General features: G+C 42.7%; 1 protein-coding gene across 1 annotated transcript; it reads left to right on the forward strand.

Moving 5' to 3' along the window:
• Positions 1-4,792: 4,792 nt before the first annotated feature.
• Positions 4,793-12,315, forward strand: CDX4 (caudal type homeobox 4). Its single transcript, XM_003936866.3, is given in 3 exon segments — positions 4,793-5,294; positions 11,244-11,389; positions 12,109-12,315. Coding segments are annotated over 3 exon segments (855 nt in total).
• The last annotated feature ends 11,632 nt before the right edge of the window (positions 12,316-23,947 follow it).

The following is a 23,947-nucleotide window of genomic DNA, read 5'->3' on the forward strand; positions in this document are numbered from 1 at the left end:
TCCCAGAGTTGAGCCATACTTGAATGCCAAAGAAGCCTGTTTCTTCACTACTTTGACCTTTGGCTTTATCTCAGAGCTCTGGGCCTTTCTCATTCTTTTTACTCTAATCAACACCCAGGTAGCTAGATCCAGTGACAAGGTGGGTATAGAACCCAGGTCCTCCACCACTCCAGTTAGCACTTGCCATAACTACTCATGTTCCCACAAAAGAACCTTAATTTTTCTCCAAAACATACCTAAGTCCTGCCTCAACTGTGATGCTTTAGGGCAAGACAAGAGTCTCATGTTGCTCATTTCCCAGAGAATCTAGTCTTGAAAGTGCAAAAGTCCATCACAGTGATCATGAAGGTGGATGGAAAGGGCTTGAGATTTCTGTCCTTCCAGAAACCCAAGCACCAGTGTTGCTAAGGTTACAAAGGGATTGAGGAGGAAGATAGGAGGGGGCAAGTGAATGGGGGATATGTTTAGAGCCCAGAGTGTAAAGCTAAAATGGAGAGGCAACAAGCATCATGTTCAAATTGCTCTGGGCTGTCACCCCAATTACTAATCATTTTCCATGCCTGGATGTGGACCAGAAGAGAAACAGTAGGCCCATACCCTGTGGAGTCCCAGACACTCTCCAGATGACAATAATAATGGCCATTTATTGAGCACACTACTGATGCACTTAATCCTCCCAATGTTCCTACAGAATGGTCGATATTTTCTGCCCCATTTTTTGTGAGTTGGAAACTGAGGCTGAGAGCAGTGGGGTGCCTTGCAGAGGTCTATAGTCAGATATGCTTGGGTTTAGATCGCAGTTCCACAGATCACCTAATAGTGTGTGCCTTGGGTAAGACCCTGCCCTACTCTCATCTTCAGTTACCACATAAACAAAGAAGAACTTAAACTCTGCATTTCTCATCTCCCTCCCAGTAGTAGGAGGGCCCAATGATTGATGACTGAAGCTAAGTTCCATAGCACTGAGATCCATATCAGGCCTGAATGTGAACCAGGGTTATGGAAAGAGGTTAGGGTGGGGTGTAGTAGAATGGAGAGTAGACTTTCACTACTATCACAAAACTGAGAAGCCGGTCCAGGCTTACAGAATATTTACCAGGCAGTCAGATTCTCCCAAAGCATTATGGCTGGTAAAGAAAAGGTTTACCCAGATCTCCATAGTTCATCACAGGTGGACGTCATTGTTTGCAAAGTTATTTCACATTCATTATCTCCCTCAAGCCTTAAAACAAATCTGATCAGTGGGGGTCAGCCCAGAGTCTAACAGATGCCCTATTTAATGCCTACCTCTAAGTCTCAGAAAAACTAAGAGACCACTCCCTAGTGGCAGTAAGATCACTGCAGGGAAGCCACCCCTTTGGTTAATCTTCAGGTTAAGAAAGAAATACAAAATTCCAGTTAAATAAACTGGATTAAACCTCCCTGTCTGTTCATCTTCATCACCACACACACACAAACAAAAACCAGAGGAAACCTGAAGTCAAATTATTTCAAGCACTGGGAAATGTTCTTACTCACTTCTCTTCCAGACATCCCTGGAGCTAGATCAAATAGTAATTTGCAACCTACATTTCCAAAGTCATTTGCTGATTCAGTACACAAATATTTCCCAAAACCCTACCATGTACAAGTGTGTTTTATTCAAATGGGCTCAAACATACTTCCCCATGACCCTTCAAGGTGCTCAAATTTCAGAAGATTCAGATAGAATCTCAGATAACTCTAAGGTAGACAAAATAATCGCCATCAGTCCATTGGGAAGAGGAATTAATGATGGGATTCACAGAAGAGGAAGAGTGTTTTCTGAGAGGAGCACAAATACATAGATGTTTAAGGAGAAGGGTGCATTTGAACTGAACCTTGAAGAATAGACCACTGGGTAAATTGGTAACCAGCTACTCAGAAGGCTGAGATGGAAGAATTGCTTCAGCCCAGGAGTTTTAGACTACAGTGAGCTATGATAGTGCCACTGCACTCCAGCCTGGATGACAAGCAAGACTACTTCTCTTAAAGAAAAACTGGGAGATTTTGAACAATTTTTTTTCTTTCCACAATTAGAAGGTTATAGAGAAAAACAGACTAGTAGAAGGAATTGCATATGCAAAGATCATTTTTTTAGTGGAAAGAGTGCTGATCTGGTAGTCAACGAACCTGAGTTCACTTCCTTAAAGATTATCTTCCTCTCTCAAGCAGTTTCCTAATCTGTTAGGTAATAATATCGGGTTAGTTAACTTCTAAAGATCCTCCATGTGCTTCCACCCTGACACATCTTTTCAAATATCAGATGGCACAGTTTACCTCAGAATAGAATAGGTGAAAGAATAATGCAAGGTAATTGGGTCTATATTGTGAAGACTTGAATGCCAGGCCTGAAAGCTTGAACAGAGAAAGAAAATAGAAGCTAAGCCCCAGTTCTAAACCCTGATGTTGTGTATTCGGTTGGCCTGGTACCAAGGGAAGAACATGTGCCTTGCAGTCATGGTGGCCCAGAATTTGAATGTAGCTTTACCACACACCAGCCATGTGTATTTAAATAGTTATGCCACCTCTCTGAGCTCAGACTCTAGATCTCTAAAATGGGAATGACAACAACTCATGGGGTTGCTGTGAAGATAAAATAATGTGCAAAAAGTGTAAAAAGGGCCTATAAGTATGTTCCTTTCCTGACTCTTAGTCCCTTCTCCCCAGTAACAGACTTTAATTGGTCTGTTCTGATCAATTACTCATTTTCCCTCTTCTCTGGAAGAAGTTTCAAAATATATACAGAAGCCAACCACTTACCTCCACCCCCACTGCCATTCAGCTGTATTATTGCAAGTCCTTTTTTAAATCTGCCTGATTCTACTTACAATCTATTTTTTGATCCAATGGCCAGAGGGAGCCATTCAAAATTTAACTCAAATCATGTAACTCCTCTACTCTAAATCTTGTAATGTCTCCCTATCTCAAAGCAAAAAACTAGAATTTTTGCAATGGCATATTCCCTTCAGCTTTTAGACTTCATTTAGTCTTTAACTACACTGTCTTCCTTGGGCTTTCTCCAATAGAAGATGAACATTCTCTTTTCACTTGTTTCCTTCTTCTGAATCATCTCTCCTCATATCTCACTCCATTAACTCTTTCATATTTTACTTAAATGTCAATTCTCAGTGAAGTTCTCCTAGACTATCACATTTAAAATTGCAGCATCCACCTCCCAGCTTTCTGTATATTCCTTCCCTGCTTTTTTTCTCCATAGAGTCAATTATTGTCTGCTATACCATAAAATTTAATTACTTATCAGTGTTTCTCCCTACAATTACATATGCTTAATAAAGCCAGAGGTTTTATCTGTTCACCACTGATGTATCCATACATAGAACAGCACCTAGTACTAAACAAGTATTTGTTGAGTGAATACAGTGGTCCCATTCTGTGTGCCAAACACTAAGTTAAGCAGTTTGCTTGCATTATCTGAGGAAATCCTGCTTGTAAGGTAGATACCATTAGGTTCTCTATTTTTAAAAGGGAAAAACTGTGAAACTCAGAGAAGTTAAGTGACTCTTCCAAAACCATAGAGGGATTAGCTAAATGGGGTTGGGGGTGCCCGGTTATGTTGAATTTTGTGTAGGAGCACATTCCCTGAATAAGGAGCAGCCTGGAGTAAAGGCTGTGGTAGGTATTGGGGGTACTGGGTGTAGAGGAGGAACACAACAGGTGACCTGGTTTCTTGAGGCAAGATACTGATTTCGTTGGCATAAACATTTGGATTTTTACAAAGAAAACGTTTTAAGTCTGCTGCAGCTGCCATAGATTTGACACTGCAAGAGTTCTGGCCCCTTGAGGCACCGGATTTCAGACAGAAGCCATACCTGGCAGAAAGAGACATCTGAGAGTGGTTTGACATGAAAATAGGAAAGTTTATTATCTACATGGTTCTTCTCTCTCTCCCCTACCATTTTTCATAACCTACCTTCTTCATCTTTCTTTAATTTGTGCGTATTTGTAAAACATTGTATTAACTCAGCCTGCCATCCACTACAGTGTAATCTTAAGAAAGCTGAGCAAGAATTTTTGCCTTTTATTTGCTGCTGTATCCCCGTGCCTACACAGTACTGGGCACACAGTAGACGTTTAACAGATATTTGTGAAATGAATCTTTGCCCTTGGAAACAAAGGCCTCCTCTTGGAGGGAGTAAGGAGAGTAAGGTAAAGCCCTTACCATTGGCATCTTGGGCCAGTGCCATGCTGTAAACTTCTGCGAGGGAATTTGGGCAGAAGGAGGCTGCAGATGCAGGTTGGAAGCGGGAAGATCGGTGAAAGGGAGAAGGCCGCGGTGTAAGGACTGAATTCCAGAGAGCGGAACTTTGCCCGGCTTCTTCAGGTCTCTATCTGACTTTGAGGGGAGCTGATCAGAAACCGCTGGAGAAGTGTTCCTGTCCCCAAAAGCATAATATTGATGTTATGGGAACAAGATGGACAGAATCAAGAAAGATGAGACAGAAAGGCATGGGAGCTTGGGGAGAGGGTGAACAAGTTGCTGTGAAAGTGAAATGGCCCTTCATTTGAATGCAAATGCTATGTAAAAGCTTGAAGCCCCTTGACGTCAGCCAAGCTATTGGTGGCCTATCTATACAGGGCTACCAATCACCTGGAAACGTAGGATGGAGTAGTCTGAGGGGTCAGAGGAGCTTGCTGCACAACTACGTACTGATAAATTTATTATCTGCTGCTTATTTATTATCTCAAAATCGAGTTGAGGCCTTACGCGGACCTCAGGATGGTTTAGGTAGCGCCTTCTACCCAAGCCACGATGTATGAAAGCTGCCTTTTGGAGAAAGAAGCAGGCATGTACCCGGGCACTCTCAGGAGCCCTAAAGAGAGCGGCACAGCTGAGGCAGGCGGCACGGGGGACGGTGGGAGTCTGATGCCAGCCTCCAATTTCGCTGCGGCATCGGCTTTCTCACACTACATGGGGTATCCTCATATGCCCAGCATGGATCCTCATGGGTCGACTCTGGGAGCCTGGGGCTCACCCTACAGTCCCCCGAGAGAAGACTGGAGCGTGTATCCTGGGCCGTCTAGTACAATGGAAACAGTGCCGGTGAACGACCTGACCTCGAGCCCCGCAGCTTTCTGCTCGCTTGACTACAGCAACTTGGTCCCCTCGGGCGGGGGAACTAGCGGCAGCAGTCTACCAGGCTCGGCTGTCGGGTCACTTGTACCCACCGACGCAGGCGCCATCAACGCCAGTTCCCCCAGCAGGAGCCACCACAGCCCCTATGCATGGATACGCAAGACAGTGCAGGTGACGGGTGAGTAATCAGTTCCAGTGCCCAAACACTTCCTCTCTTCCCTTCTCCGCTATTTTGCTTGCTCGGCCTGCCGTCCTGCTTCTCAGGCCTCTCCTAAGAGGGCTTAGCTGAGGAGACCCCTATGTGGCTGGCTGGCCTATTTAGTATCTCTCTCGCGTTCGCCTGGGCTCAAAACTCATGGAGTGCAGCGAGTGGGACTAAATCTATCCTAGAGGTGCTTTTTGCCTCTTGCTGCTCCATGAAGAAAGTGAGTGAGTGGACAATGGGTATGTTGAGCCACAAGGATCGGGATCCAACTCTGTAGTTGTCCACATGGGAAAACAGATGCATGGGAAAGCTCAACAGGTGAATGAAGCCAGAGGACAGCTTGATGGTTCCATTTCCAAACCCTTATCTATCTGGGCGGGCTGTCTTCCCCCTCCCCTCCCCTAAAGCTGGTGATGCTCACTTTAGGTTCACAGTGCTTGGCAGGCAACGGACCCTCCAGTTTAGCCATGAAGTCCCCGATGGCAAAGCAGCTTCGTCACCCTGGTCTCTGAGGGAAGCTCCAGCTTCCTTCCTACAAATTGGCAGACGCAAATTGGCCTCAAATCCACTGCCAGTTTACAACGTCCTTTCTTCTAACCCAAGTGTTAAGGTAGGCGAGAAGGCTACAACACTGACCTGGCACATAGTACGGTACCTAACCCTCACACCCGCCGGGCACGCAAACGAATCAGCTCTAGCACTAATAAAAGGCTAAAGCCTTCATAACTATCCAGGCGGGCGTCTTTTAGGCGTAGGGGCCGAATGCAGGTCTGCGGCAGCGCGCGGGAAGGCACAGCGATCGTGATGGCAGCCTAACCAATAAGCCAGTAGGCGACTGCAGGGAGCCGGGAGCCAGGGAGGGGGAGGTGGTCCTTTTGCTTTAATCTTAGACCGGGGCGGGGTGGGGAGGAATGTTTGTTTTCAGCTGTCGTTCTTTTATCACATTCTTATTATTCCAATCCTCGCTCTCTGTCGTTAGAGAAAATTAGTAAAATTGGACTCTAGTACTTTCATCCCTCTGGGGAGGAAATGGCATTTCAATAGCATTTGTCCACAGTGATTATGTTCCTTTTCTCGGTTCTGCACTTTTTTTTTCCTCCAAAAAGCAAAAGCAGGAGGGTGAGAAGTGACCCACTTTTACCATTAGGAAAACTTTTAGCCAGGAAGAGGAAGTTCTGTGTATTAGAACATCACTAGAGTAACACTCCCAAGGTAAAAGTAGAGTTCAAATACTTGGCTTTAAAGCGTTTGCAAGTAAATCTGCGTTTTTTAAAAAATATGAGTGAGTCTGTGACTAAGTAGGAGAGAAAAATAGGTTAGGGTGGGGCACGCCCAGAGTTTTTATTACATCTAATCTCGGAGTTGTAATTAACATCCACTCACTAAACTCTAACAATCATCAAAAGACACAAAAGCTAGAAAAGTAGTTGCTGGCAGTCTAGGATTATGTTTTGAAACACATTAAGAGGAAAGTTACTGGCATGGGGTTTGCAATAGAGAACAAGAGAGTAAATGGAGGAGATAAAAGAAATTATCTCTAGCCTTAAATTTTCTGTTTATGTGGGAAAATATAACAGTTTTATCTGCTTAAGGATCTTCCATTTACATTTGCTTTTATTAGCCTGAGTCTCACTCTTGGGTAATCCTAACACCAGAAAATGTTTTGAAAGGAGCTCCTTAGTCTCTTGCATCTTCATCGTTGGTTAAACCCTCAAACCTGACTTTACAATGCCCTTCACAAGATTTTCTCTCCAATTTCTATGAGAAGTTTAAAATTGAATAATATTGGAACCCTTTCGATTCTTGGCAGCCTATTCTGTAGATGAGGCGTCATTAAATTAAAACTTTGTTTACTTGTAACGTCTTATAAATGTAAATTACCCTTTGCTCTATTCTTATAGTCTAAGGTGCATACTTAGCAACAAATTAAGAATATAATGAAAAACTTTGGTTATCTCCTTAGAAAAATGTACTGACCTGGCACATAATAGGGTACCTAACCCTCACACCCACCGGGCACGCAAAAGCATCAGTTCCAGCACTAATAATAAAAGGCTAAAGCCCTTGTTAACTATCCAGGGAGGCGTCTCTCAAGCACAAGGGCTGAATGCAGGTTTGCGGCAGCGCGCGGGAAGGCACAGCTATCGTGATTGCAGCCTAACCTGCAAGCCAGTGGGCGACTGCTGGGAGCCAGGGCGGGAGAAGTGGCCATTCTGCCTTAATCTTAGACAGGGATGGAGGTGGGGGGCACAGCAACACACACAAACACAAGTAATTTGTTACATAATTTCAGGACCTTCATGGATCCATTGAAGCCCTTTCGTGGACGTCAGTTTATAAACCGCACGAAAAAAATTAAGCTGATCACCTCACTGGGCCACCCACCCACTCAGGACCAAAATGCACCCATTTATATGCTTAGCACATAGTGGGTCTTAAATATTTGCTTAATGAATGAATGAGTCATATTCTCCTAAATTTTTCACTTCACTCTGTAGTACTGTGAGACAACATATGGTTTATGACTAAGACAAAAAGATCAACTTCAATATGGAGGTAACCCTTCTTTGCTTAAGACAATCAAATGAAAGTTATTTCCATTACTGAAAAAATGTTTTAAATAAACACAGAAAAAGAAAAATACATGTATTAGTGGACAATCAGAAAATATTTCATAGTAACCATTATAGCATGTTATTTTCTAATGAGAGCAAAGAGGCTGACATATAGAGTAAATGACTGTTCCTTAGGTGATCTGATTTAAAAGTAAACACGTTTATTTCCACTTAGTTCTCTAAGTGGTCTCTTTTTATACATATCTAGCTTTAAAGATTATGTAAAAAAGGAATATGACAGAAAAGTTTCTATGGAAAGTTAAATATTATCATGCACTTTCGCATTTTAAACATTGGCAAGTGATAAGCAGGCTGGAGACAGGCTTTCTTGTTAGAAGTGGAAAAGAGGGAGAGAAAAGGAAGTAATTGTAATTGATTCTGATTCTGACTGATAGTTTTAAGCCACTGAACAACACGAAGGAAGTTATGCTTAAAAGGCATCATTCAGTTAGGACACTTCATAAAATGAGTTGCTTCATAATTCTTGAGACTTATCATTGTCTTCCTTGGTTTTGCTTATTTCACTGGACAACTTTTTTCAAAATAAATTTGGATGCAATTTTTAGCTAAAAACAGTGAAATGTTACCATAAGATGAAAAGTCATCAAAGTGGGGTCAATTAGACAGTACTCCCTACAGAAGAATATTCATTTTCATAATCTTTACACCCACTGCCATCATCATCATCACCTCTGTGTTTGGAGAGTGACTTTCTGCCTAGCAGCACTTTTGCAGCCAGTCTTTCAAATGAACACCATTTTAATTTTATTTATGGTGATAAGTCATCATATATGATGACATTTGTTTGCAAATTCTTTGGAGATAATGTGGTTGGGAGGATGGGAAGGACTCCTTCGTTCTTAAAAACTACAGAAGTTTTTCTTAGTCTTTGAGGAGAAGGCAAATACATCTTTGATAGTATTAATTTCCTAAAGAAACTCAATAACAGCTGAAAATGGAGCCCATCACCCTCAGAAATGTCATAGTCTCTGGAAGAAGAGAACAACTTGAACAATAAAAGTTCTGTTAGTGCTATTTTTTGTGCTTGGGTATGGGAATATGCTTTACTAGAAAATATGCAAATCCCCTTAATCATTTATTCTGGTTTCATCATTCAAGAAGAGATGATAGGATTGGGAGAGAGTTTGAGGAGAGGGACACAAAAGGAGCACCAGGAAATTCAAATTTATTTCTATTTGTAAACTGTGCAGTTGGTTTTTTTCCCCTCAGCTATATCTTATTGGAGTTTTAGGTCTTATCTGTCAGATTTTGGCAACAGACTCTTTTTAACACTTCACATGGCTTTGATATGCAACCAGGCTCTTCCTTATTCCTTCTTTCTTTAGAGGTTATATTGCCGGAAAGGGTACGATTTTTTATGGCAAATAAAGGGGCCTGGTCTTGACTTTATTGTCTTCAGAAGAAATTGCAAGAGGGGAATTTATGACCAATGGGGGTGGGGAAGGACCACAACCTTTCCAGAGTTATTGAAGTCTGGTTATATTTATTGATTATCAAAGAGCATACAACATGAATAAAGACAAGTTGAAATTTTAACCAGTCTGCCTCAATTTATAACGTAAGCACTCACTCACTTTAAGATTAGGAAGGGTTTTAGAAAACATCATTTCAAAGATACATTTAGATCTCAAGATTCAAGGCCCTAGAAATAAATCTCCAAGTTTTTATTTTTCTCTAAATATACAGTTTGCCTTTGCAACATGCCAAAAGATAGACTTCTGGCTTCCAGGTTTTTGCTTAGATTCAGAAAACCAGCTCAAAATTCAGGAGTTTAAGGTAGGTTAACTGACTGGAGCACATCATTTTTCTTTTCTAAGGTCAGGGAAAGGATTCAGTTCATTGTTTAGTTAGCCATTTAGTTTAATCCTAAAATATATCACTTATCTTAAATTTATTTCTTCATTCATGTCCTTTTATTCCTTTTCTGGAGATGAAAGGGTGTTTGACATTTGTTTAGGGCTTGTAAATTCTGAACCAATTGGCTGATGTTTCTGAATGTAAAGAGGGTTCAGAATGGGTTCTGATGCTATGTAACTCTTTTGTTAGGCCTGTGCCACATCTTAACACCTCAATGGAGTTTAGGGAACTGCTTTAAAGAAGGCTTTGTCCTACAGATCACCTCCAAAAAATCACATCAAAAACAACTAGGAAGATCAGAAGGAGTTTTTAAAAGCCTTAGAGAAAAAGAGGAAGATCCTGGAGAGGGGTAGAGAAATTAAAAAGAAAAGGAAACTTTCTAAGTACCTTTGGAACATTTGTAAGGAAGAATAAAACTCTATTTGAAGGAGGGCATGAGAAATTAGTTAAATGTTGTAACACAAAGCAAATGTTTGTATATCCTTTCAAAGGGCATGGAATACTCACTTTATTCTGCTTAAGTCAATACCTCCTCCTTCCCCCATTCACTATCCACTTGGTAATAAAAATTAAGACTCACATAAAAATTATTTTTTTTCTAATAGGTAATTAAGTTTTCTGAAACAGAATCACCTCAGTGACAATTAATGTTTTCTTTTAAAATTACTATCCAAATCAAACTCAAAGAAATTATGTAACTGTAGTGTCAGGATCATACAAGTGATTTCCACTCTTGGGCCATTATTATGCTTTCCAGAATATTTGAACTTGGAATAACATTTAGTCAGCATACTTAAATAAGAGTTGAAGATAAGTATTTGGGTCCCCACTCCTCAGTTCTCCAGCACAAAGTCATTTACCCCAACTGAGCTTCATGTTTCCTATCTGTAAAATGAAGATAAGACATGTTCTGCATAATTCCAGAAGGTAGGTAAGAGGTTTAATAGGAACAATATTAAAAGACTGCATCAAATGTAATGGTAAGTACCTGTATGATGGATGTTGTTACTACTGCCAGTATTAATCTCATATGTAAGTGGGAAGTTATAAAAGCCATGGGTTAAAGTGTTTAAGCATTTTAAATGCTCTGCTACAAAAATAGGCCAAGATGGTATGATTGTGATTTCACTGATCATTTTAGGAGAAATATTAATTAAAGGGATGTTGGTTTCATATATAAAGAGAGATATAGATATGTTGATATACGTCTATGTCTATAGGTGGGAGACAGACAGATATTGCTATCATAGCCACAGACGAGAATGTATTTAATGGAGAAATTGACTTTTATGAATATTTGATTCACAAATATACTTACTTTATATTTTAAAGTAAAGATGAGGGTGGGAAGAGTGGCTATGATTTCTTTAACCAAAACAATATCCAATAAATGGAAAAAGATAAAATTCAATGCTTTCTCCCCTAACAGGTAAAACCAGGACAAAAGAAAAATATCGTGTAGTTTATACTGATCATCAAAGATTGGAGCTGGAAAAGGAATTCCACTGCAATAGATATATCACCATCCGGAGAAAATCAGAGCTGGCAGTTAATCTGGGCCTTTCTGAGAGACAGGTACACCAGAAGTACATCCAACATGTACCATACAGTCCATTTCAGTAGAATCAGAATTCTAGAATTGTAAAGTCCTTTAATGCATTGCCTTATCCCAAGTACCTTGCATTTCAACCACTTGTGAAGGCACATTGCTATCACACTCATCTGTCTCCAGCAAGAGTTATATAATATTTAATCACCCTTGTTCATTCATTTATATGTGTCATTAATATTTTACTAATAGGAAGACAAACTTCCTATTAGTAATAGTGTACTACTAGGAAGATAAATTTTCTATCTTATTTTATTAATATTTTACTAATAGGAAATTTCTCATTAGTAAAAATGTAATAAAACATAGAAATGGCTGATTATAGTTACCTCTGCAATTCAAATATCTCCCGCTTATCAGCACTCCTCAGCATCTGTTATTCTAGCCTCATTTATTTCTACCTGTGCAACAAAGGAAGTAGGTAAGTTATAATATAAAGATTATTGCATTCACAGTTAGTAACCCTAGACTTGGATCTCAGTTTCATTTCATGCAAGGCACTTGCCCTCTCTGAGTCTCAAACTTTTTTTTTTTTAACCTGTTAAGTGGGCATACTTCACAAGGTCAACGTGGGGCTCAAATGAAGTGATGCATATGAAAGGGCTTTGTAAATGCTAAAGTGTTTGTACAATATCAGAAATCACTAAGTTAACTGCATTCAGTATGTTGCCCCATTGTGTTTCAGGTGAAAATCTGGTTTCAGAATCGCAGAGCCAAGGAGAGAAAGATGATCAAAAAGAAAATCTCCCAGTTTGAGAATAGTGGAGACTAGGTGCAAAGTGACTCTGGCTCCATCAGTCCTCGGGAACTGCCTAACACTTTTTTCACCACACCATCTGCTGTTCGTGGATTTCAACCTATTGAGATACAGCAGGTTATAGTCTCTGAATAAAAGAAAGCAAAGAGAAATTTAAAGTGCTCTTTTTTTTTTTTTTTTTTTTTTTTTTTTTTTTTTTTTTTGGTCCCTTTTGGGTCTCTAAGCTATCTGCAGGGGAGTTGGAGCAGGGTGTAATTCCCTGTAAAGCAACATTTGGAACAGATGGATGCACAATGGGTTGAAGATAATTTAGGGGACTCTTACTTCTAGAAACTATTCCCAGAAAACTCCTGTCATGTGCTGTGCTGTATGTCAGTCACTCAGGAAGCTTAGTGGTAAGCTATATAATTAAAAGCTGGAGTCACAGGCCCTTGCAACTCTGCTTGCAATTCCAGAAACTTGTTTATGAATAGACTGTAAAAGACAATTTTGCCAGAAACACATTTTTGTATGTGTACTCATGTTTGTTATTTGATGTTAGTTGTTTTCTTTTATGCTATCTTTAGGTAGTGAAAAGAAGGTAAACTAAAGTTTATCAGTCTTTAGCTACCTTTTCAAGTGCTTAATTCGAAAACTAACAAATTTTATAACAAGATAAATGTTTTTAAAATTATCAGAAGGTGATTCTGATTCCATTGTCCCTGCTTAACAAGAATAACAAATAAAAAAGACAATTTTGGTCCTCAATCATATTTGTCTGGCATCAATTATCTCAGAACTTTCAACTTGCAGTGTCCTTTTAAAATCTTGTCAAAACAATGAAATCAGACTAAAAGAAAATAGGCCAGCTTGGTTGAGTCATTAATTAGCAAGGCACATCTCCAACTCATAGAATAAACTCTACCCCCCGCTTCTGTCTCTCCATTCCATTCCAGTCAGACTTACATAAGCACAAGACAGTGAAAATGTAACCCATACCCGCCATCACCTTTCAACCTGTTCAATCTTACCCACATTACGTCATGTCAATGTAGTTTACTGGTTTATAATCCAAGTAGCTGCAGTTTTCAGGTTAAAAACACACAAGTTGGCTAAGAAAGGGGGTTGTGTTGATCCAGGTTGGCTAAATCTTTTAGTATAGATCTAGTATACTGTTTGGATATCAAAGTGGCTGAAGACTAGGCTGTCAGTCCTTTTGAATTGAGATGGTTTAAAGGAAAGTCTTTGCAAAAAAATCATAAGGGTACAACTTTTCAAGATACATTTTCATTGTTCTTAAGAAAATTAGAATTCTGAGCACAACTCTCTGTCTTTGAGTTGGGAGTAAGGAATGTATCCTCCCGTTCCTTATGGAAATCTCAAAAGGTGGTTTTAATTTCTATGGCTGCTCCTGAGGGCATCTCATCTAATTCTGAAAAGATTCAAGGAAAAACTCTTTCCATTTTTGACCCAACCTCTTGGAATTATAATGTTCACAACACATTTATGAGGAAGGTATCAATTGTCCTATTTTACTAATAGGGAACCTGAGATGTGAGCAATCAAGTCACTTTCCAAAGATACATAGCAAGGATATTGTGGATGTTGATGCGAACTCCTAGCTATTTAGGATGATCTTCCTTGGTCTCTAGTGATAGGTCCAAACTCAAAGCATCCCTTTCTTTACATTTTGTATCTGATTATACTATTGAAGTTGCACACAGCAGCTCCCTAAACACCAATCAGTGGGCAATTACCACCTAGGAATGCAGCCTAATCCTTTTGTTTTGCAGCTCCCTTGTCTTTCTGGTTAGTGAGTGTGAAACTTCTACCAATAATACTAATAATGCCTTATACATCAGTAATATTTTTTATATATTTCAATGCAATTTTACACCTGTTATATTATTAGATCCAGTATCCTCATAAGATATTAAATAATTGCTACCCCTATTTTGTAGTTTAAGAAACTAGAGATCAGAAAGGCTTAATTATCTTTGTGTTTTTCTGGAAGTCAAGAAACCCTCAAGTAATTTGCAGACTTTAGAATCCTCTTTGCAACTTATTAAAGTATTCCAATTTCCCAATAAATTTCTTAAGGCCCTTGATCTGATCTTAGAGTTGTTTGGGTGGAGCTGCAAAGAAAGATCTTTGAGAGGATATGGCTTCTTTTCAAAGAAGAAAGGAAGCAAGGCCCAAGGAAAGTTTTCCACTCTTGGCTCAGATCCAGAGAATCTGGCTGCTTTGCTGAATTGGAACATTTTAATACTACTATGTGAGGTCAAGAAAGGAAGGAGGGGCCAGCAGGAAGAAGGGTCGTGGAAGGGAGAGATGTACTTATAACAGGGAATAAGGAACATTTGGCAGGTGATGAATTTATTATTAATTCTGCTGATAATTTTATGAATGTATACATATGTCAAAACTCAACAACTTTTATATTTTAAACTTGCAGTTTCTTCTATGTCAATGATGTCTAAGAAAGCTGCAAAAAAACAGCAGAGTTGTTGCTACCCTGGTGACAAAAAAGAAGGCAGGGAATCACTAGACAATTTAGTCTGTAAATATAGTCACTTTATATAACTTAGGTTCAGCTTCGCCTTCCCAGGTAGAGATCACTTGCTTGTATGTTCATGTTTAAATGTGTTACTGAGGAAGAGCACCAACAATTGATAATCACTCAGTCTCTCATATCATGGGAATGAGTTAGGAGGGTAGAGGAAGACCAGGTTATGTAAGCACTGAATTTTCAAAGTGAAAAACATGCAAAGCAAAGAAGTCTTTTACTGCAATGCCTCCAGGAACGATATTGTGAGTTGTTAGTAAAAGCAGATGTTCATGTGGTATGGTATAAGAAGTACTGAATTGGGAAATGAGACCTAAAGTTATAGTTTTACCTGATTTTATAACTAAACAGTTGTGCAAATTTTTGTTAAGTCAAATAGTATTCCACCAATAAGGGTCACTAATATCTACATGACATTTTAAGAAGACTCTATATGCTTTATTACTTCCCCACCATTCACACAAAGTAAAACACACACACACACACACACACACACACACACACACACACACCCCTCCCTTCCTGGCTTCTCAGGGCTTAAAGTATCACTGTTTGGAGAGTCAGGCCTTTGGTCTCAAAAAATTTTTCTGTCTTCTAGAAATTACTATGAGGGCCAATTTTTCTGTATTCTAGAGATTACTATGAGGGCCTACTCTTTCAGAGTCCCTGTGTTTCCACGTATAAAATGTGAATCTTGAGCTTAATCTCACCAATTTCCAGACTTCAAGGTTTGTGGATCTTTAATTAAAATACAAATGTCACTGAAAAAGAAAAACACTTAAGCTGTTATAAGTTATTTCTCTAACATCTTTCAAACCAAAAAAGCCTTAGAAAGGCCTGGTCTAAATGGATCACATGGAAATGTTCCCTCAAATAAGAATAAACCCCCGAGGCAGGAGAAGTATACCATAAAACAATAAATTCAAATTACTTGGAATTTAGAAGTTTGCCCTTAGTTGTACTTATGCACACATATTTGATTCTTCCCTATAGATAAGGGAAGAAGCAATTCAAACTCCTTTTAGGAAAAAGGGGGAAATCATCCCTTTTCTTTTTCCATCATGATTGTCTAGACTGAGAAAAGAAAAATGGGTGTAAAATGGAGCCTGTAATGAACCAAATGGTGGTTCCCCAAAAAACATGTCCATATCTTAATCCACAGAATTTCTGAATATGACAAAAGAGTACATATTATTTATTGTGATAAAAGACATGATTAGGTTAAAGAACTTGAGAGGAGAATCTTATCCTGGATTGCCTGGGTTGAACCTAAATACAATCACATGTATACTTATAAGATAGAGGCAGAAGGATGTTTCAAACAGAAGACGGAAAGAAAGCAATGTAACCTTGAAGGCAGATATTGGAGTGATGTGACCAAAAGCCAGGTAATGCCTGGAACCGAGAGAAGCTGGAAGATGCCAGAAACAAATTTTCCTCAAGAGTGTCTATAAGGAGTAGTCTTACTGACACCTAAATTTTGTACTTTTCTGACTTCCAGAAATATAGGAATATAAATTTGTGTTGTGATAACCCACCAAGTTTATGGTAATTTGTCATGGTAGCTACAGGAAATGCATGCAGAGCCTTTAACAAAGGCCTTTCCAACCAAGTCTAAACTCATCACCTTTTATCCTTTCCATAAAATGTTTAGTAAAAACGAAATCGCTCTTGGAGAAGTGTCAGCACAGTTTCTACGTAGGCAGCTTCAAGGGCCCTTCCCTTCACAGAAACAGCAAAAAATCAATCAGAACCTGTTAGAATCAACTGGGTCAAAACTCTGGAAAATAGTCAAAGATTTACAGCAACCAAGTAAATGCTGAATCAAGAAAAATGCAACTTAAAGACAATAGGGAAGTTTTGTGATGTTTTTATTTGTGTTTTGCCTCACCCCCTCCCAGCTCAGTGACAATCTTAAAAAAATGGAAGCTCATGTTACCAGTGTGGAATTTTGGTGCCTTATTCTGGAGAAACATAAACAATCTTATTTGCAAAGAGCTTTGTTTGTTCTTTTTTTTTTTTTTTTTAAGTTTTAAATGGGGCCTTCTGCTAGAATTTCTTTTTTCTTTTTTTTTTTTTTCATTGCATTTTAGGTTTTGGGGTACATGTGATGAACATGCAAGATTGTTGCATAGGTACACACTTGGCAGTGTGGTTTGCTGCCTTCCGACCCATCATCATTTTGTGCTACCTGGCTGTTTTGTTGGTTAGTTGATGCAGCTTCTTGATTGTGTTGATGCTCTTTTACCATTTGGTGTGTTTTTGGAGTGGCTGGTACTGGTTGTTCCTTTATATGTGTAGAGCCTCTTTCAGGAGTTCTTGTAGAGCAGGTTTGGTGGTGATGAAATCTCTGAATGCTTGCTTGTTCACAAAGGATTTTATTTTTCCTTCACTTATGAAGCTTAGTTTGGCTGGATAGGAGATTCTGGGTTGAAAGTTCTTTTCTTTAAGGATGTTGAATATTGGCCCCCAATCTCTTCTGGCTTGTAGGGTTTCTGCTGAGAGATCTGTTGTGAGTCTAATGGGCTTCCCTTTGCGGGTAACCCGACCTTTCTCTCTGGCGGCCCTTAGCATTTTCTCTTTCATTTCAACCCTGGTGAATCTGATGATTATGTGCCTTGGGGTTGCTCTTCTTGAGGAATATCTTTGTGGTGCTCTCTGTATTTCCTGGATTTGAATATTGGCCTGCCTTGCTAGGTTGGGGAAGTTTTCCTGGATAATATCCTGAAGAGTATTTTCCAGCTTGGATTCATTCTCTTCATCACATTCAGGTACACCTATCAGACGTAGATTAGGTCTTTTCACATAGTCCCACATTTCTTGAAGATTTTGTTCATTCCTTTTTGTGCTTTTTTCTCTGTTCTTGCCTTCTCTTTTTATTTCATTGAGTTGATCTTCGACCTCTGATATCCTTTCTTCTGCTTGGTCAATTCGGCTGTTGAAGCTTGTGCATGCTTCACGAAGTTCTCGTGTTGCGTTTTTCAGCTCCATCAATTCACTTATACTCCTCTCTATGCTGTCCATTCTTGTCAGCAGTTCGTCCAATCTTTTTTCAAGGTTCCTGTTTTCTTTGCATTGGGTTAGAACATGTTCTTTTAGCTCATTGTAGTTTCTTACTACCTGTGCGACCCGCAGAGACCCTTCCCAAAGCAAATGAGAGTGAGGCGTTGTTAAGCCGAGTCCAGGTTTATTGGGGTTTGCGGGCAACTCGAGCGGGAGAGGGAAGAGCTGCACCCAGCAGCTGCCGGAGAGGGTTTTTATAGGGGCGGCGGCCTGTTTAGGCAAGGTGTTGTGAAGTGATTGGTGGCGGTTAGGCATGGGCGAAGGGGGAGTATTGTGGAGTGCAGGGATTGGCTTAGCTTTGGCGGGCTAAGGTGGGGAGTACAGGTGAGCTGTTATGGAGTGATTGGTGGAGGTTAAACAAAGAAGAAGGAAGAGCCATGTGGCAAGAGGGGATGGGCTCCGGAGGTGGTCCGCTGGATGTGGGTCCCGGGCATGGGGAATGGGCCCTTTCTACCTAACATTCCCGACTCCCTAAAAAGGGAAAAAGGGCGACGAGGTCGTTCTGGCTACTTCCTGCTGAAAATGGGTGGCGGAGGGATCTGATTTTCTTTAGGGGGTTTGGGAAGTGGGCAGAAGGGCGTAGCTTTCCATGGAGGTTGGTGGGGAAGTGACGTGATTGTTTCGGGGGGCTGGTGTTGGTATGGTGTTATCGTGGAAGACTGGTTGTAGCATCATCTGGTTGATGGTAACTCAGGTTAGTTCTTGGAACCGCCGTTGGAGAAACTGGAAAAAACAAGGAGCAATGAGTAGAACAAGACAGATAACCAGTAAGGGACCGAGTAATGGGGATAGGAGGGTGTACATGGAAGACGACCACTATGCGGAGGCTTCTGCTGAGAACTTGTAATTCTGGAGGCTGGTTTTGATTTTTTGGAGATTTTCGATTCGCGTTTCTACCAGTCCAGATTTGTTGACATAGTAGCAGCATTCCTCTTGTAGGAAGATGCAGGTTTCTTCACGCTCCGCCATAAGTAGATCCAGCGCCCTCCAATTTTGTAGGGCTACCTGGGCGACCGAGGTGATCTGTCGTTGGAAAGATGTTAGAGACGCCGCTGAGTCCTCGATGGCTGCCTGAAGTTGTGAGGAAAGGCGAGCCAGAGCTTGGTGAGAATGGAACAATGCCCCTCCTCCCAACCCCACGGCCAGCGCGGAGCCTGTAAGGGACAGGCCTACAGCCATCGGGAGGAAGGCCGCCCTTCGGGTGCGATGAGACGGAGCCTGTGGGACCTGTAGTAGGAGGAACTCGGCCGGAGAGTAGACAGTGAGTCAAGGTACTAAGGTGACTGGAAGGCATAAGAGGGTTGGAGGTTGGCTAGAGGACAGGTTTTTGGTTAGGGTGCGATTGCACTAGAAGAAAATGCCTCGTGGAGCGGTTAGGTCGGTCAAAACCTGTCTGGTGTAGTTACAATGGGAATAATTGTGGCCTAGGGAGTAGCAGGCCGGGAGCTGAGACTCAGGTAAGGCATAGAGTTGTACGTTAGGAATGGGAGTAAAGGGGTTAGATGATTTCGGAGCATTACGCGGAAAGGGAGCCAGTACCGCAACGAGAGGAGTCTGTCCTAGAGTGGCACACAGAAGGCAGGAGGTTAAATTAGTAAGTCCGGACTGATTAGCAAGTGCCAATCCCTCCCTGAGGAGGGTGATTCATGAAAAGGGGTGTTGCGGGGTTGGAGCTGAGTGTTTAGGATTTGCTCCTGGATTTGTATGGAGGAACGAATCTGTGAAGAGGTGAGGACGTAGGCGCGCCATATGTACAGGTGTGAGGATGGGTACGATTGTTTTGGGAAGTCATAAAGGGCTGCCTTTTGAGGACTGGTCTATATTTGGTTCCAAGGGTCAGAAATGGTTAGAGTGAATTGGTTTTTTCCCTCAGTGGTGGGAGTTTTGGATAAAAGTGAGTGATGGGTTTGACCGCTTGGGCTTGGGTATGGCGTTGTTTTTCCAAGTTACAGGTTGACCAGACACAGCCCAGACAAGAGTACCAGGAAGAGGTTTGACAGGTTGAAGGCTGTCTGTAATGGAAGCAGAGTACAGGGTGGGTGACTTTGGAATTATGAAAACTAGAAAAGTTGAGTTGTAGGGGACGTGAGCCCCCCGTTGCAGGACAGTCAGAGGTGGCTAAAAGATGGTTGTGAGAGTAAGGGGAGGAGTTACAGATATGATGTGTTTTGGTATAGTTTTCAGTAAGGAAGAATCTCCAGACATACTGAGAGGAGCTAAGTTTTGGTAAGTTTGAGAGATAGAGGGCCAGTAGGAGTACACTCCCAGCGGGGAGAGAGGGAGCCATCAGGGCACCTCTTTACTTGGGACAGGTGGACCCACGACGGAATTTGTGCGACCTTAATGGCTGAAGGGGTGGCGAGGATGACCGTGTAAGGGCCTTTCCCACTTGGGGGCGAGAGGCTTTGGGGAGAGGGATTTAATAAGGACTGAGTCACCCGGAGATACCCTTTGGGTGGTTTCGGATGGTTGAGTGGGCTGTGGAAGAGAAGCGTTGGCGTGTTCCCTAAGGAGATTTTGAAGGAGAGTGAAGTATGGGAGGTAATTACTTAAAGGAGTGGCTTCGGGTGATGGAGGAGTTGAAAGTAAGAAGGGGCGACCATACAGTAGCTTAAACAGGCTAAGCTGTGCTGGGCCTTGAGGACTTGCTCTTAACCTGGCAAGGGCGATGGGGAGCAGTGTAACCGAGGACTGGCGGAGTTTGAGCATAAGTTTGGTTAAATGCTCCTTGATGAGGCCATTGGCCCGTTCTACCTTACCAGAAGACTGGGGATGATAGGCAGCGTGTAATTTCCACTGGATTCCTAAGGAAGTGGAGACAGCGTTAGTAATCTTTAGAGATGAAAGCTGGGCCGTTATCTGACTGTACGGTGGCCGGGAGTCCAAACCGGGGGATGATGTCTTGGATAAGATGAGTGGCTACTGTTCCCGCCGACTCGGAGGCTGTGGGATAAGCTTGAATCCGGCCTGAAAAAGTGTCGACAATGGTTAGTAGATAGCGGTATTGTTTGTGTTTTGGCATGTGGGTAAAGTTAATCTGCCAATCTTGGCCAGGCAGAAACCCACGTAGTTGATGAAGTTGACGCCGAGGATGACAGGAACCTTGGGGGTTGGCTTTTGCACAGATAGTACAGGAGGACTGGACCTTCTGTATGGTGTTGAGGAGGTTGTGGGGGTGAAAAAGTGGACTGAGGAAGTGGTACAAGGCTTTGGGTCCAATGTGGAGTGAGTTGTAAATGTCTTGAATTATTTGGTATCTTTGTTTTTCAGGGAGTATAAGGAGATTGTGCTTAAAAACCCAGCTGTCCCTGAATTGAACATTGGGTAAAGATTGAAGGTTGGCTAACTCTGTGGGAGAGTATTGGGGGTCGTATGTTTTGGAAAGGAAATTCCCTTAGCTACAGGAGTACGTGAGGATTGGTGTCCCCTGCAATGGATGATAGCTACCTTACTGGGGAGCTGGATTGCCTGAATAAGCTGAGAGATGAGTTTTCCATTGAGAACAGGGGTGCCTTTAGTGGTAAGGAAGCCCCGTTCTTTCCATATCATGCAGTGGGAGTGAGCGATTAGGAAGGCATATTTGGAGTCTGTGTAAATGTTGACTACTTTTCCGGTTGCCCAGATTAATGCCCGAGTAAGGGCAATTAACTCAGCTTGTTGAGAGGTAGTTCCCGGGGGCAGAGGCTGAGCTTCAATGACGTTAGTGTCTGTAACAATGGCATAGGCAGCTTTCCGGGGTCCTGGGGTGGTGAGGGCTGAACTACCGTCAACGTAGAGAGTGATTGAGGCTGCTGGAATAGGCTGTTCAGCCAGATCTGGGCGCGGGGACTGACTGAGCTCAAGAATTTCGGAGCAGGAGTGCTGTGTTGAAGGCTCCGAGGGGAGAGGAAGGAGGGTAGCCGGGTTTAAAGGGGAGCAATGTGAAAGAGTGATTGCAGGGTTTTCGATGAATAGTACGTGTAGAAGTTGAAGTCGGGAGGGCTCGAGATGAGTTAAAGCTTGGTGAGTAAGTAGGTCAGTGAGCCGGTGTGGGGAGAAAACTTGGAGGGGTTGGTGCAGGTTGAGTTTTAGGGCCTCAGTAGTGAGGTTGACTGCCACTGTGAGGGCCCGTAGGCATGGTTGCCATCCCTGTACAGTGGGGTCTAATTGTCTGGACAGATAAGCTATTGGCAGGAGGGTGGATCCTATTGGCTGAGTAAGGACACCTACTGCTGTGTGCTGCTTCTCGTCTGTATATAGGTGGAAGGGCTTGTTTGGGTTAGGTAGAGCTAGACTGGTAGTTGTGGATAAGGCTTTTAAGAGAGCATTAAAGGCCTGGTTAACAGTTTCCTGGGAGGTTAGGGGTCCTTTAAGCGAATGCGAACAGGCTGATGATGGGAGGCCATGGAGGGAGTACTGGTATCCCATACCTGTGGGCAAACACTAGGAAGGAGTTGGACGGCCTGGTGGGGGGCTGGCGGATTGGTAACCAGAGAAAGAAGGAAGATACTGGCATTAGTATGTGGGAAGACGATAGTTGCCTGCAGTTTGGTTAGAATGTGCCGTCCTAAAAGGGGCACGGGGCATGAGGGGATGACTAGGAAGGAGTGGGTGGAAATGGAGGAGTTAAAAGAGCATGTGAGTGGAGGGGTTTTGCACGGTGTGGATGGAGACCCGTCAATTCCCACAACAGAGACCTGGGAAGGAAGAGTTTGTCCTGAGTAGGAGGGAAGCACAGAGTAGGTAGCCCCCTTGTCGACTAAGAAGGAGACACTTTTACCCGCTACCTTGAATACAACCCTGGGCTCGGCAAGGGTAACCGGGGTTGGGGAGCCAGGGCTCCTCTAGTCGTCTAACAGCCCTAGAAGTTCCGGGAATGGAGAGTTCTGGGCGCCTGGTCCCTGGGCAGCACGACCAGGTTCCAGGCCTCCAGTGACAGCCCCTTGCTGTCCAGGATGTCGGTCCAGAGAGACCGGGACCCTGGGCAAACTGGGGCAGTCAGACTTCCAGTGTCCCATAAGCTGACAGATGGGGCAGGGCTTGGTGGGTGGACAAGGTTGGGGACAGGCCTTGGACCAGTGTCCTTCCTTTCCACATTTAAAACAAGCACCTGGAGGGGTGCGAGCGGTATTTTGTGGGCCCCGGTTTCCTGCCGGCCGCAGGGCTGCTACTAGAGCCTGGGTTTGTAAAGTGACCTTCTGTTTCATTCGGGCTTGGCGGGCAGCCTCGGCTGTGTCTTCCCTTGCGTTAAATACTTTAAAGGCCATTTTTACCAGGTCCTGTATAGGGGTTTCCGGACCATCCTCCACCTTTTTTTGTTTTTTTCGGATATTAGGAGTGGATTGTGAGATGAAGTGGGAGGCTAAGACAGCAGCCCCAATTTGGGAAGTAGGGTCAAGCCGAGTATAGCGGACAAGGGCTTCCTGTAAACGGCCGAGGAAAAGGGCAGGGTTTTCGTCTGGCTTTTGAGTGACTTTTTAAGTTTATTATAGTTAACCACCTTACTGGAGACAGTATCCATGCCCCGCAGAAGATATTGGAGCATCCAGTCACGGGCAGGGATGTTAGACCCCGGCCCTTCCTGATAAGTCCACTGGGGGTCTGTGCTAGGGAGAACTTCAGTGCTAACTGGGATTTGATTAGGGTTTATAGCATGGTCCCTGTCTGCCATATGCCTGGCTGCCGCTAGGATGCGCTCGTGTTTTTCTGCGGTGAGAGTGGAAGTGCAGATAACACGGATATCATGCTAGGTAAGACTATAAGCCTGAGTGAGGTACTGAAATTCCTTAATATAGGTGGAGGGATCGGTCGAGAAAGATCCAAGCCGGCGTTCAATTTGAGCCAGGTCTTGGAAGGAGAAGGAACATGAACTCTGATGAGACCTTCTGCGGTGCTAGGACAGTTGGTGGGTGGGAACGAGTACGGGCCGCAACTGGAGAACTTAAAGGGGGCGGCGCCGCAACAGTTGGAAGGGAGGAGGAGGACGAGGAAGGAGGAGGAGGAGCTGTGGGAGTGGGGGCAGGGTCTGCAACTGGCGCAACAGTTGGAGGGGAGGAGAAGGACGGGGAAGGAGGAGGAGGAGCTGTGGGAGTGGGGGCAGGGTCTGCAACTGGCGGAGGAAGGGAGTTGGAGTGAGCAGGAGGGGGATGGGATAGGTGGTTAGGCAGCTCCTCCTGCTGT

Source organism: Saimiri boliviensis, chromosome X, assembly GCF_048565385.1.
Source record: "Saimiri boliviensis isolate mSaiBol1 chromosome X, mSaiBol1.pri, whole genome shotgun sequence".
In the NCBI taxonomy this organism is placed as follows: Eukaryota; Metazoa; Chordata; class Mammalia; order Primates; family Cebidae; genus Saimiri; species Saimiri boliviensis.